Raw genomic sequence first — 13,312 nt, 5'->3', positions numbered from 1 at the left:
CGTCCTTGGACAGGATGCCAAAATTAGGTGCCAATTGAAGCATCTGGGCCAGGCCCAGCTTCTCCACATCATTCACCCTATATAGGGCGTCCATTGACCGGAAAACAGCAGGAGCTGTAGCTGGATGGTCCCAGGAAGACTGGATCTCAAAAAGAAAATCCAGGTGCACTGGGGGGGAACAAGGGAGAGGTGGTAGGCTGATCATGAAAGATGGTCTGTCTTGTCTCACCTTGTGTAGGCCAGGGCACATGCGAGACTGCAGTTGCTCTCTTGATCAGTGGGAGAAGCTCCAACGACAGGGAGAGCTTAACCGCAGGGGATGTGCTGTCTGACTCCACGTCCTCGGACAGGAACGCCTGCTCCTTTTCGCCCCCCTCAGAGGCGGCGATGGACAGCATGTCCTCCTGTTGCCAATCTGCGCTCGTAGCCCCCTGGGGCCCCAGTGCGAGTACTGATCCTTGGTGGGAAACAGCTGTCCAGAGCTTTTCCATCAGCTCTGAGTCCGCCGATCTCTTGGAACGGCAACTCTTCTTCTTCCTCAGGGGAGGAGAAGGAGAAGCAGAGGAAGATGAAGAAGACCCTGAAGACGGTTTCCTGTGTGGGCTACATTCCCTGGTGCGTTGTCTGGTCTTCCTTGGCCCCGAGCAATGTGGTGAGGACGCAGCAACCTCTAATAGAGGGTGATGTGGAAGAGTGCTGTGCAGGAGTGAGGTACGCAGAGCACTCTGTAGAGCTGCAGGAGAGACGTTTCTCCAGTGTGCGCTTAGAGAAATGTGCACAAAATGCAGAAACTGGGGTTCACCAGGGTCTCCTTGGCATCCACTGGCCCCAGGCAGGAAGAACATCTGCCGTGCTTGTCGTCAACTTGTGTCGCCAGTGCCAGTGCAAGAATTTACTGGGCTGTACATCAGCAAATCTGAGTCGGTCAAAAATGTACTTTATTTTTCAGCAAAACATATTCTAAAATGATTTTAAGACAGTAATCAATCAAATAACAATATTAATAAATCAATTATGTAACAAGATTAATCAATTTGATTAATAACTCAATTTAGTTAATAATATTGACTCATATTAATAGCTTCAAATTTGTCATAGGCATCAATTGGATATTTAAATTAATGTTATCAAGTACTGAAGTTAGTATGAAAACGTTTCTTTAAAAAAAAAAAAAAAAAAGAAAAACACATGTGCATCTCAAAACCTATCCCACAGTACAAATGCATTTGTTACAACTCATAAGTGAAAACATAATTGTATTAACAAATTAATATCTCAAAAGCATGTGTCAAGGTTATGTTTGCGTGACTTTACAGGCAAGTATATTCTTTGTAATAACCTTCTCTTCTATACCCCCCAGGTTATTTGGATCTCAGACTGAACACCGGACCACCCCAGGAACACACAGGAACAACACAGACAGGTAAGTAAAATGGCTGTTCTTTATTATGTCAAACAACAGAAGTCAATATAACACAGTTTTTTTCCCCCACACAAAAATGTCAACAACAAGAACACCTATACCCCCTAAAATAACAATGGTTTTCCCAGGGATTCTGTAATTTAATATCCATACAGAAAGTATTTAGGTAAGTAACAGGTATAGTTCAGTCCCACCAGAGGATTTAAAAATGTCCCACACTCCCTACAAGAGCATTAGTCTTCCTACCCAGCCACTGATACTTAACTATAGTAGGTGACAGCCTCACTTATCGGGGTGTCTGCAGGTAATACAGCAGTCCATCTTCTCTGCAATCCTTCTTCTGGAACGGAGGGAGAGAGAAGGCCTGTAGACAGACAAAACTACAATGCGTCAGCACTCATAATACAATAAAGATACCTTCCAGTTCAACAGTATACTGTACTGTTGAACAAGTGGCTGAGTGGATACAGGTGCAACAGTGATGCAGTGTGTGAAACAAACAGACAGATTTAATCTGGTTAGAAAAAGAGGCTTTATTATATCCAGGTCTGGTGGCAAATTAATAGGACCCCAGCAATACACAACAATGTGTATTGCACGGAGTAAATAACAACGGGTTGCAGTCCCCAAACAATAAACACAATATATCCACCCCACAATAATACTAACATGGTCACCAGTCCTGGGTGTGTGCAGTAGTAGTGCTCGAAGAATCGTGTTAGCCGTCTAGTAATTGGCAAATAAGACAAATTACAAACAAACAAACAAACAAAACACCCACGATACTGTTATCTCACTGGGTCTCTCACAGTACTTCCAGGTTCAATTCACAAACCAAAGCAACGGAACAGATTGCGATTCTCCATCCCCCTTTTATGCCGTCACACATGACCTCTTGGTAAACTAGTGCAACCGCCTCTCCAATCTGTAGCTACCACGTCGTTTCCCTTCTGGGTCAATGCGTTAATGCAATGGAGTCCCACCCCCTTTCTAGCTGGCCGACTTCCCTTGAACCCTAGGAAAGAACTGTCAGGCCAGCCCGTCCAGGGAACTCTTAGCGCCCTCACAGGTGGGGAGGGAGATTTACAACCAAGAATCATTGTATTCCTGTCACAAGGTTACTCATTCCATTCACTGTCCCTATGTACTGGAGTTGTGTAACAGTTAAGAATAACTAGAACACTAGCTTCCATCAGACGGGACGCTTACATATACTCACAGTGCATTGTGAAACAGTATTCTCTTAGTCTCAACAATGAAAGAGTACTTCTTTTTTGTGACGTAGAGTCTTCACTGCATTTCAGTTGTGCCGTTTTGTTTCCTTCTACTTCTCTTCAATGTATTTATTACTTAGGCTCCAGTGCTCCTTCCATGTCCAAAATGGCAGCGGTCCGGTTGCAGTGTGTTCCCCCCATCTTCTCTATTTCTGTTCTTTTGGTTCCAGTTATATAGGGGAACTAATCAAGGGGTGCTGATGACTTGCACCTGACTACAATTAAGGTCCCAATCACTTGTGACCGTGCCCGTGATAAAATAATTAAAAGGATAAAACACACACATAAAACTTCTTATTGGGATCTCCCTTTGGGTACATAAAACATATAAATTTAACCCCTTATTGGAGTCTCCCTTTGGGTATAAAAATAAATAAAACACACAGTGTAAAAAATACAATAAATTGTGCCACTAAAACAGTATACAATAAAAACACCAGTGAATAAAACAATTAAAACTTTGGTCATTTATGACATATATACTTTTTTAAATACTGAATTTTGATCATCCATTAGTTAAGGCGGAATTTCGTGAGGTAGAAAGACTCCAACACGTTCAGCTTGTTCGATGTGGAACAGGAACAGCTTTTAGCCTCATCACGAAATCATTTTAGTTCCATTTCTTTTCTAGCGTCATTGCTAACATCGATTTGGGGATGCTGTTTGTGCATTGTGATGATTTTATTTTTTTTAGACAAAGTTTCAAGCAGTAGTTACAAATCCAAATAAAAATAATGTAGGTGATGCAAAACATTTGGCCATAGGCTGTACCTTAGGGGCTCCCCCATGTTTCACCATGTGGAACTGCTCCTCGAGCAGACTGAGCTGTTCGACCGAACAAGCAGAACATGTTTCACGGCATGAAGGTGGAATATTTTCGCCAAATCAGATTATCCAGTTTTGTTCGGTCTCACGAAATGACATCTTTAGTATCACATCTCCCAGTAGAGCAATCAGATGACCTTAATACTGACCTGAGCAATCACATGACCTTAATTCTGACCTATTGCCACAGCGCTCGCTCTACGTCCCGCCTCCAGATAAACAATCTGTCAACTGTGATTTGCGAATTTGTGTTTTGATTGACAGCCCGCCAATACTACCTTGTTACATTTTTTTTTTTCTAATCCCAGTAGAATAGATGGTACTTGTATATTTTTTACATCTAGTCATTAAAGTAGGCTCAGAAATTGACTCGGGTGCAGTTGCACCTCCCCTGATGCCGGCCCTGTGTGTCGCAGAAATAAAACCCAAGCATGATGCAAGAAATGAGCAATGCAGTGTACAGTATACAGATGTACAGGTGCTGCCTCGATCTGCTTATAGACTGTAACCGGGCGGGCCAAGACCCAAACAAGACTGGTTTGGTACAGAACCGGTGGCATGAGCACAGGTCGGTAGCGAGCCATGTAGGACCGGGTAGAAACCGGATCGGTACCAGGTCAGAACCTGGACGACACCGGGTCTTGGTCCTGTGCAGTGCTGCTATTAGCCCAGCAGCTGCTCTCATGTTGCACAGGCCTGCGCTTAGTCTCTATAAAAACGGAAAAAACACAATGAGAAAAAAACGTCAACAAAAAACAGTCTAACAATTACATAAATAATATAAAACGTCCCCTAATTTTAGCCAAAGCCAAAACGAGAAATAAATAACTCCAGCCAGAGCTATTGCAGCCTGGCGGGAGAGCACAAAGTCAGCAGACTAATGTTGCTTGATCCCTGGGAAGGAGCCACTCAAGCTGCTGGCTTCACGTGGGGCATAAGGCCGCAGTGGGACGTAACAAACAACAGGCTGTAGTGCACAAATACACATAGTTAGTCAAACTAATACAGCAAATATTTTTAATATCACATATACTTTGTATAAAAACACAACAATGCAAAATATATAGAAGAAAAAGTAACAAGTACTTATCTGAATCAGCTCTTCTGTGAAGTCAATTCTTGAAAGGAAAAAGGCGTTGAGGTCTGTGACCGCAGTGCTTTTATGTCCTCGGGGGTGGGCCATGACTGTGTCACAGACTCTACTCAGCTTTGATATTTCTTATTCATGTTTCGGGTCTTTAAGAGGTAAATACCCATACGGTAATGGTTACATGTCGTAGCTTGAAAGCACATTCTAAATTTAGATTTGTGCGTGCACCCATGGTGGCACGGCTGCGTGTGTGCTGGAAGTAATCTTGAAAATAAGAGCCTGTTTATAAGGATCAGAAGATGTATAAACACGTCTTTCTGACAGGACCACCTGGTAACTATATGCATTTGGTTTCAAACTAGCAATATGATTTACCTAATGTGCAGTGGATTTTGCTTATGAGGGATTGTTTATACTTCAAGCAGTGGTGAAAAATATAAAGCTATCGTTTTTTCATTGACAATTCAAACGCAGCATTATTAGATCAATAATGTCACGTTTAACAAATAGCAAACATATGCAGGTTTTATTACGCTGGCCTAGCAATGTATCCAGTATCGATTCACTGCATTTATAGGCTTTGGCTGAAGTTGCAGGCCAGTAAATCCATATTACACATTACTACAAAACTTTTTTTTTCCAAGAGATTTTTTTTAATAGTTTTTTTAGTGACCAATTATTATTTTTATTTATTTTTCCCCCAATTTTGAATGTCCAATTCTGAGGGAGTGTGAGTGAACTCCGATCTCACAAGCCTGAAGCCAGAATCGCTTTTATGCCAAGCAATCCAGAGCAGAGGTGGGCCGGCTACCAATCCCGGAGAACAGACATCAGCCCTGCTTTTTATCCACGATGAGGAGAAGGAGTCCCTGCTGCTTTCCCACGCTGGGAGCGTCAGAGCCGGCTTTACACCAGCACGATACTTGTTTTATTTAGGGTTTGTTCAGTGTTTGTCTGTCTGTTTTGTTTTGTGAAAGTCTTTTGTTTAAATCTTTTGTTTTAAAATAAATCCTCACATCAGCGCTTCACCCATAGTACTGTGTGTGGCTGTATTTCCTGGTCTGACATCACCACAAGCCATCCTCATCACATATGGATATCCGTGTGGCAAGTTTTTACATACTGTAAATACTAGAGTGCTTATTCAATTGCAATGAAACTTGTTCTGTCCATACTTTTAGGACAAGCTTTAAGGAGTATCAGAATCTGGGGTATCTGAAGATATCTGTCCTCTGTCATTTAACTATTTTGAGCATGAAAGAGTTAAAATATAATGCTGCAATCAAATGAATCGACAATTTAAATAATAGAAAGAACCTGGATTGTTTTGGCTTTCAAGTAAACCTCAGAGGGAGTACTGGAAAGCAAGAGTACATCATAGATGAGAAAGGGAACTGTTTAGCCATTCCTTTATTCAGGTTGTGCAGCAGACCCTTGAAAATGTAGAGTCTTCAATTCTTGGAACAATTTCAATTCCAAAAGGAAAGCCACTGGGGATTGTGGGAGAAATAAGGAACAGGAGAGATGTTTAGGTTTTTACTGTAAGTGTGTTACATATGACCACATTCTTTAAATGCTTTTATATTGATATAGATCTATGTTGGAATCAACTGAATTTATTTTCCATTGTGTTTAAACCTAGTACATATCCAATCCTATTTTTTTGTTTTTTAAATCTGCATTTGGTGTGCCAAGCAGTGGTGTTCAGTGAACTGGAGCAATATGAACATAATGCAGCATGCACTAAATACAACTTTGTAATATTTTGTAAATATGGGGTGACAGACGTTTATTTGAAAACCTTATCTACCTTAAGTTTAGAATCAAAGCTGCACATTCACAATATATTGTATGATATGCTGATAAACATTTGAACAAAATGTTGCACATGCCTTCCCTATATTTAGGTTTGAAATGGTATCTTCAGGGTTAATTTAAAAGACTTGGCAGCCACCTTTCACATCACATTAAAGACACAAGGGAAACTGATGTACTCACCACTCGCATGCTCTTTGCTCTTGGCAATTTCAACTCCACAATACATGTGGGATTTTCAACCCTTAAGGGGACTGAATAAATGGAATTATTCACCCCACTGACTCTTAAAGGTGTAGTATCTCAAGTTTTAAAATCCATGTGTGCCTTTTATTTGCTTTAGTACCATTTTCATTGCTCCACAGTTTCACTGTTGGCCAGGTCAATGACACTAAAGTAAATATCTTCTATGAATGGAATACTCTGTCAGCAGAGAGCCTTTTTACTGGAGGACCAACACAGAGAAGAAGCCTTGTCAGTAGTGTAGTATCAGAGATTTTTAAAATAAAATGCATTAGAAATCTTGGCTTAGTTCACCACATTTCTCAGGAAGGGCCCAGGACTCCAGGGTTCCGCTGTTGGGTGACATCCATTGTTTAGGCTCAACGGGCTAAAAGAGGTAATTAACTCAACTTGACGATCTTCAGTCCTGTGCAGCGATGAGGCAACATACAAATTGGGCAAAACTGGGTATAATAAATTGGGGAAATAATATATTAAGGTGAGTTGAAGAACCACTAAATAAATGGGACCAATCAAAAGGAAAAATATGTTCTTTACTTTAATCCAGCACCCATCAACAGTATATTACAGGAGCTCATCAGCAATTTTGCCTTGTTCAATCTTGGTTAACTCATGTGTATCAGAAAATGGAGTCTTCTGGAACATAGATTTTTTGATAAGTCACTGACCTTATAATAATCACAGTCAACTAAGCATCTTCAAAATAAGTGTATCCATGCACAGTATTAAAAAAAAAAACTGTACTGCAAGTCTTTTTTTATCATTTTAATAAAAACTGAAAGATAAAGTTAAGCACAATACTCTACGGAATTGGAAAAGTCAACTACACAGGAGTCACCCAGTCGCCTGTTTATCTTCCAGCTAGTGAATTATACTGCTGCGCCACCTAGACCTGAAAGTGATATTACATATTACTCTAATTGCATTATTGTATTGGCCTTATATATAATTATGTTTTTACATGCAGATAACAATGGTATTCATTGTGTTCTATTAGTGGCATCACATTAGACATGAAGAATACAAATGAAGGTTGCTTAAACCCGGAATGGTTTCAGACACTGACATGCAAATTGCAAATTAAGCATACATCCTCCTTTTACATATATTTACAAAACACTTTTATCATTTAATTTGAAAGCTGCCCCATTACACATAATCAGGTATAAAAAAACACTGGTTTATAATGATACTGTATGCAAACCATACATGACCCTATTATAGACAGGGAAATATTTTTTAAACGGTTCATAATGAGCTTACACATCCATTTATCAGACATGTAAAAGTCATTCAGTGTGTTAAGAGACATTTAATTCTGGTGAATACAAATCTGCCAGATGCCACTGTTTCTGTTCATTTCAACTGTATTAAAAACATGCTTATTGTATAGCTTAGCTTCTGCTTAAAGACACATGAGAGGAAGGAAAGCACAAAAGTGAAAATGAAATAAACCTTTCACTTATCATTTTTTAGCAGAACATATTCCTTGGCTTTGTTGTGTAATGCTGGAACAGAAAAGATAAATTGGATGTTGATTTAAACAGCACAATATGCAAACGTGTGAGGAGAACAAGCACAGCATTCTGTATATCAGCTGTAGTTATGACTTGAATGGCGTAGATGTCTGCCTGAATATTATAATTTTTTTGGTTGTTAATCAAAAACGAAGGATTATGAATAAGCTGTGGCTTTCTGGCATTAGAACTAGGGAATATATGAATATTAGGCATAATTGTAGAATGTTAAGCCACTGACGACAAGGCATTTTAAGACAATGTGTACTGTCCCATTGTCTTCTTCATTCACACAGTAACAGACAGTATATCCTGGACAATGAGACATTAGCAGTGACACACCCATACTGCCCTGCCCCCCATAAGTACCAAATCTAACAATGTATATTCTGTGTGCAAGCTAAAGGTGAAGAATAAACATCTTCTTCTTCTTCTTCTTCTTCTTCTTCTTCTTCTTCTTCTTCTTCTTCTTCTTAATAATTATTTTAGCGTACCAGGTGTATCTGCTATTTTCTTCTTATTTTAAACGTAGGGTCAGTTCTTAATTTCCTTTTTCGGCATTGGCTGTTTGAGAACATAAATTAGCGTTCATATTTATCTATCATTAATTGGACATGTGGATGGCGGCTTTCCATACAAAAAACATTTGGGTAATCATAAAGCACTTGTTGTTAAAGCAGGGCATTGCAATATCATAATTTTTTATGCTCTGACAGTTTGTGTAAAGCAGTGCTAGGCTGTTCTACTTGATTCTTGTCATCTACTTGTGCATTCTCTTTCTCAGAAGAAGGTACATTATCTTTAGACAGCATCGAGCCATTTGGTTGACTGGAATTGGTGACGTCCAGAGTTTCGCAGGCTTCAGAAGTCCACTTTAGAAAATAAACAAAAAATATATAAATTGTTATACATTATTTTGTACTAACAAGCCTGTACATATTTAAATGCTGATCTAGCTAAGTTACCCCTTCCTTGGTCTAATAACTGGGTCACTACATCCCTGTAAAATAACATACAGTATGTGACAATTAAGTGGATATTGTTTATATGAATATCTTAAGATAACTTAAATGAGCAAGCAATGAATCCACACTGAACAGACACTAGTTACATGTTGTATTATGTCCAGTTTCAACACATATTGTAACCCTTATTCCAAACACTAGCTTATTTACCCAAATTATTCACTTTGTTTTATATTATACCAACCTACTGATGGGGACAGGTGAAAATGACCTATGCAAGAATTTTGACATCATGTACTCAAGTAGGAGTAAAAAGAACACATTTAAACACAGTTTAACTATGGTTAATACTATAGGGGGGACCGGGGGACTTTGAATCAATTTGTACTTTTTGGCAGCCAAGATTAAATGTGATTTTGGTAACTAAACCCAAAGTTTAATGTTGCATTGTAAACTCAAGTAAAGTAACCCACAGGCAGTGTGTCACATTCACTATTTCTAGGCTCTAATAGTTATTTATGCAGCACTAAAGAATTTTGGCATTAGGTTGTCAACCTTGATTTTAAGGTTAGCGCAAGAACACCAACAATTAACATGTTCAATGCTTTACATTGTCAAACATCCAAGATGTGAGGCCACCCAATATACAGTATATGAATGACATCACCTCAAGAATTCTGCTCCACACTTGAAAAGTGCATAAGGTCAATGTATCCTGCCATTTAACATGGCCCCATCTCCTATACAAAGATAACATTATATTACCTGTGTTGCATGACTCGCAGATCTTGCTGTAGGGCCAGCAGTAATGTTAACACTACTGGATGACTGAGTATCTGTCGTGTTTCCTCCATCAGCTGCAGATAGTCCAGAGATGACCAGACCACTGGAAAAGCTCCTCTTCCCAAACAGTAAACTGAGCGTGGAGCTCGTGGAGGAGGCCTGGCTAGACCTGTGCATTGCAGCAGCCTGCCCTTGCGCGTTCAGCTGGCCGGCAGTAGAAAAACGTGGAACTTGGGAGAATACAGAGGCTATTGATGTATTGAAGGACAACTGACTGTTGGACAGCCTCTGGACAAGTCCTTGGGCAGAGGTTGATACCTGCTGGCTATCCAGGATGGGGCCTGACTGACTTGTAGCGGGTGGTCTCTGGTTCTGATGGGGCTGCACTGATCGACTCCTGTATTCTCTTCTGGCTAAAAACAGTAATCAGACAATAGCAAAACTCAGTAATGCTTATTGGCATAGAATATTTGCTTTCCTGATAACCGTTGGTAACTAGATTTAAAATTGTGTGAAAGGTTTCCTCACACACACACACACACACACCCTTTTTGGGTCATTCACAATAACAAAAAGATTTTAAAGTAATCTATAAAACATATACCCCACTATTAATTTAAATAACACAGTACAGGTGTCTGTAGGGTAGAAAAGAAGATCACCATAACAAATATGCGTGAACAAGTGTCTCCTAAGATATAACTCTCCCAGTGAACCAGAATCTCCTAACAATTGCCTGACTATAATTCTTTCAGATCTCGAGAACATAACCATGCTAAGCTTCTTATACGTGTCAAGTTTCATCACAATTGGATGAACTGTTCTTAAGAAATAGCTAAACATGTGTGATGGACACTTGCATGGGCTCCACCAATAAATATTCCACATGGGATAATAAATACGTGATCTAATATCTGCCCTTTATTAGACTCATGCTAACTTAATAGCCTCTGAGCAGGTTATAACTGAACAGGGAGGAATGAAGGAAACAGATGTAGCATTTTTCGTAAATAGCTAAGCCTCTATACACCCAGCACTGCACTGACTAATTTTAAGTTTGAGCGCTCAGCAGCGCACTGACTGAATTTCAGCTTGAGCGCCCAGCAGGTGAGTAATGCTAGTTTACAAAACCGCAGCTGGCATTGGGAGCATGGTTACCAGACATTCTGGAATATAAATACTGTACAACATGGCAAAACACTTACAAGTGAAACTCTTGAGTATTTGGTTTCTATGCCATTAAAACACTATTTTGGTTCAAGTAAACAATTGTGTAATATAATTCAAAGTATGATGGTTTTGTATCACTCAGTAAATGAAATGTCCAATGTCCAATTTGAAAAATAGCTAAGAGCCTTTTAAAGATCTAAGTGCCTAACCATGTTAGTACTTAACAAAAACACAGCATCCCTTAGCAAGCATGCAAAGTGGGGTAAAACAGGCAACAAATACCCCACCCCTCTAGCACCACAAACCTTTAGCAGGTCAGTATACAGAACATAAGAACATAAGAAAGTTTACAAATGAGATGAGGCCATTCAGCCCATCTTGTTCGTTTGGTTGTTAGTAGCTTATTGATCCCAGGATCTCATCAAGCAGCTTCTTGAAGGATCCCAGGGTGTCAGCTTCAACAACATTACTGGGGAGTTGGCTCCATACCCTCACAATTCTCTGTGTAAAAAAGTGCCTCCTATTTTCTGTTCTGAATGCCCCTTTATCTAATCTCCATTTGTGACCCCTAGTCCTTGTTTCTTTTTTCAGGTCAAAAAAGTCCCCTGGGTCGACATTGTCTATACCTTTTAAGATTTTGAATGCTTGAATCAGATCACCGCGTAGTCTTCTTTGTTCAAGACTGAATAGATTCAATTCTTTTAGCCTGTCTGCATACGACATGCCTTTTAAACCCGGGATAATTCTGGTCGCTTTTCTTTGCACTCTAGAGCAGCAATATCCTTTTTGTAACAAGATGACCAGAACTGAACACAATATTCTAGGTGAGGTCTTACTAATGCATTGTAAAGTTTTAACATTACTTCCCTTGATTTAAATTCAACACTTCTCACAATATATCCGAGCATCTTGTTAGCCTTTTTTATAGCTTCCCCACATTGTCTAGATGAAGACATTTCTGAGTCAACATAAACTCCTAGGTCTTTTTCATAGTTCCCTTCTTCAATTTCAGTATCTCCCATATGATATTTTTCATTTCATAGATCCTTTCTTCATTCAATTTATTCCATGCCTGCAACTGCAGAACTGAGAAGCTGTGGACAAAACCGGTTTTATTTTGAAGTACATGCAAGTTACACTGCAAGCAACAGGGCTGAATAAAAAGTCTACCATGTATAAGAATAACTTGGCATAATATTTGAGATTTTCATCCAGCAGTGAACAGGTCATCTACTCCTGATTTCCATGTAAATATGCTATGTCAATTTTTTTTTGTTATTTTAATTGATATACATGGACTCTCTGGTACTCAGTTACAGCTTGGTGAGAGACTGGAGGGTCCAAAAACTGTTAAAGTAATTTAAAATACCACAATATGCATCATCAGCACGCCCTTAAAAAAGGTGTAAAGATTTTATTTGCACTGAAAACGAACCCTGATGTTGACTCTTATTTACCCTCCTGGTGTGAGCATGTAAATATGTTCTTGTGATGTTTCTTAGTCCAAAAACTGTGACAGTATTGTGATAAACTTGGAGCGTATGCACCTTGTCAATGAGCTTAAGTTCATTCCAGTCCTGGATCTTGTTCCAACTATGTAGGCACCAGTAGGCTCTCTGAGGCTAAACTTTCAAAACAGTTTAGCACCAATTTTCAAAACAATTTGCACTCCTGGTATGGAGGCAATTTGCAGCTGTCTGTTTCACAATAATAATGAAATTAATAATGAAACACTGAAATGTTAAAAGCTTCTCTCTGAATTCCTTAGAAAGCTAATGGCGCTTCTTTGAAAATGGCTGCCTGTATGTCATGGATGATTCGAGATCGGGCAGTAATGTTTTTGTTCATCTTTTCTCGGGCAGTCAGTCACGTTCCTGTTTATGTACTTTGGTAGTGTCACAAAGACGGCCAGAGTGGGTGGCGTCAGACCAGACAGGAATTCAAAACAAAGACAGTGGTTGATGATGAGCTGAGTGCAATGGCTGCACTCAGCGTTTATTAACAAATAAAAGGGTTCAACAGTACAAAACAGGACACGGCACTTGACGCCAAAATAAACACACAGACAAAACGACTGACACTTAACAAACGGTGCACGGAGACAAACAAACACGGTGAGAACAAACACTATTATATTTACTATCTTCACTTTACGTTTACTCCTCTCTCTCTCACCCGTTCTCCTCTTCCGAACACCCAACCACCAC

General features: G+C 39.6%; 1 protein-coding gene across 1 annotated transcript in view; it reads right to left on the bottom strand.

The window, feature by feature from the left end:
• Positions 1-7,245: 7,245 nt before the first annotated feature.
• Positions 7,246-13,312, bottom strand: part of pcnx2 (pecanex 2) — a 148,704-nt gene continuing 142,637 nt past the window's right edge. Inside the window, exons 33-34 of the mRNA XM_034017005.3 lie at positions 9,918-10,348; positions 7,246-9,059 (exon numbers count right to left, since the gene is read on the bottom strand). Of these exons, the coding sequence (XP_033872896.3) occupies positions 8,880-9,059; positions 9,918-10,348 (611 nt within the window). The 3' untranslated portion in view covers positions 7,246-8,879. The remainder of the gene's footprint in view (positions 9,060-9,917; positions 10,349-13,312) is intronic.

Source organism: Acipenser ruthenus, chromosome 6 (genome assembly GCF_902713425.1).
Source record: "Acipenser ruthenus chromosome 6, fAciRut3.2 maternal haplotype, whole genome shotgun sequence".
Lineage (NCBI taxonomy): Eukaryota > Metazoa > Chordata > Actinopteri > Acipenseriformes > Acipenseridae > Acipenser > Acipenser ruthenus.
Note: the sequence above shows the minus strand (reverse complement) of the source record. Positions and strands in the feature narration are given on the sequence as shown.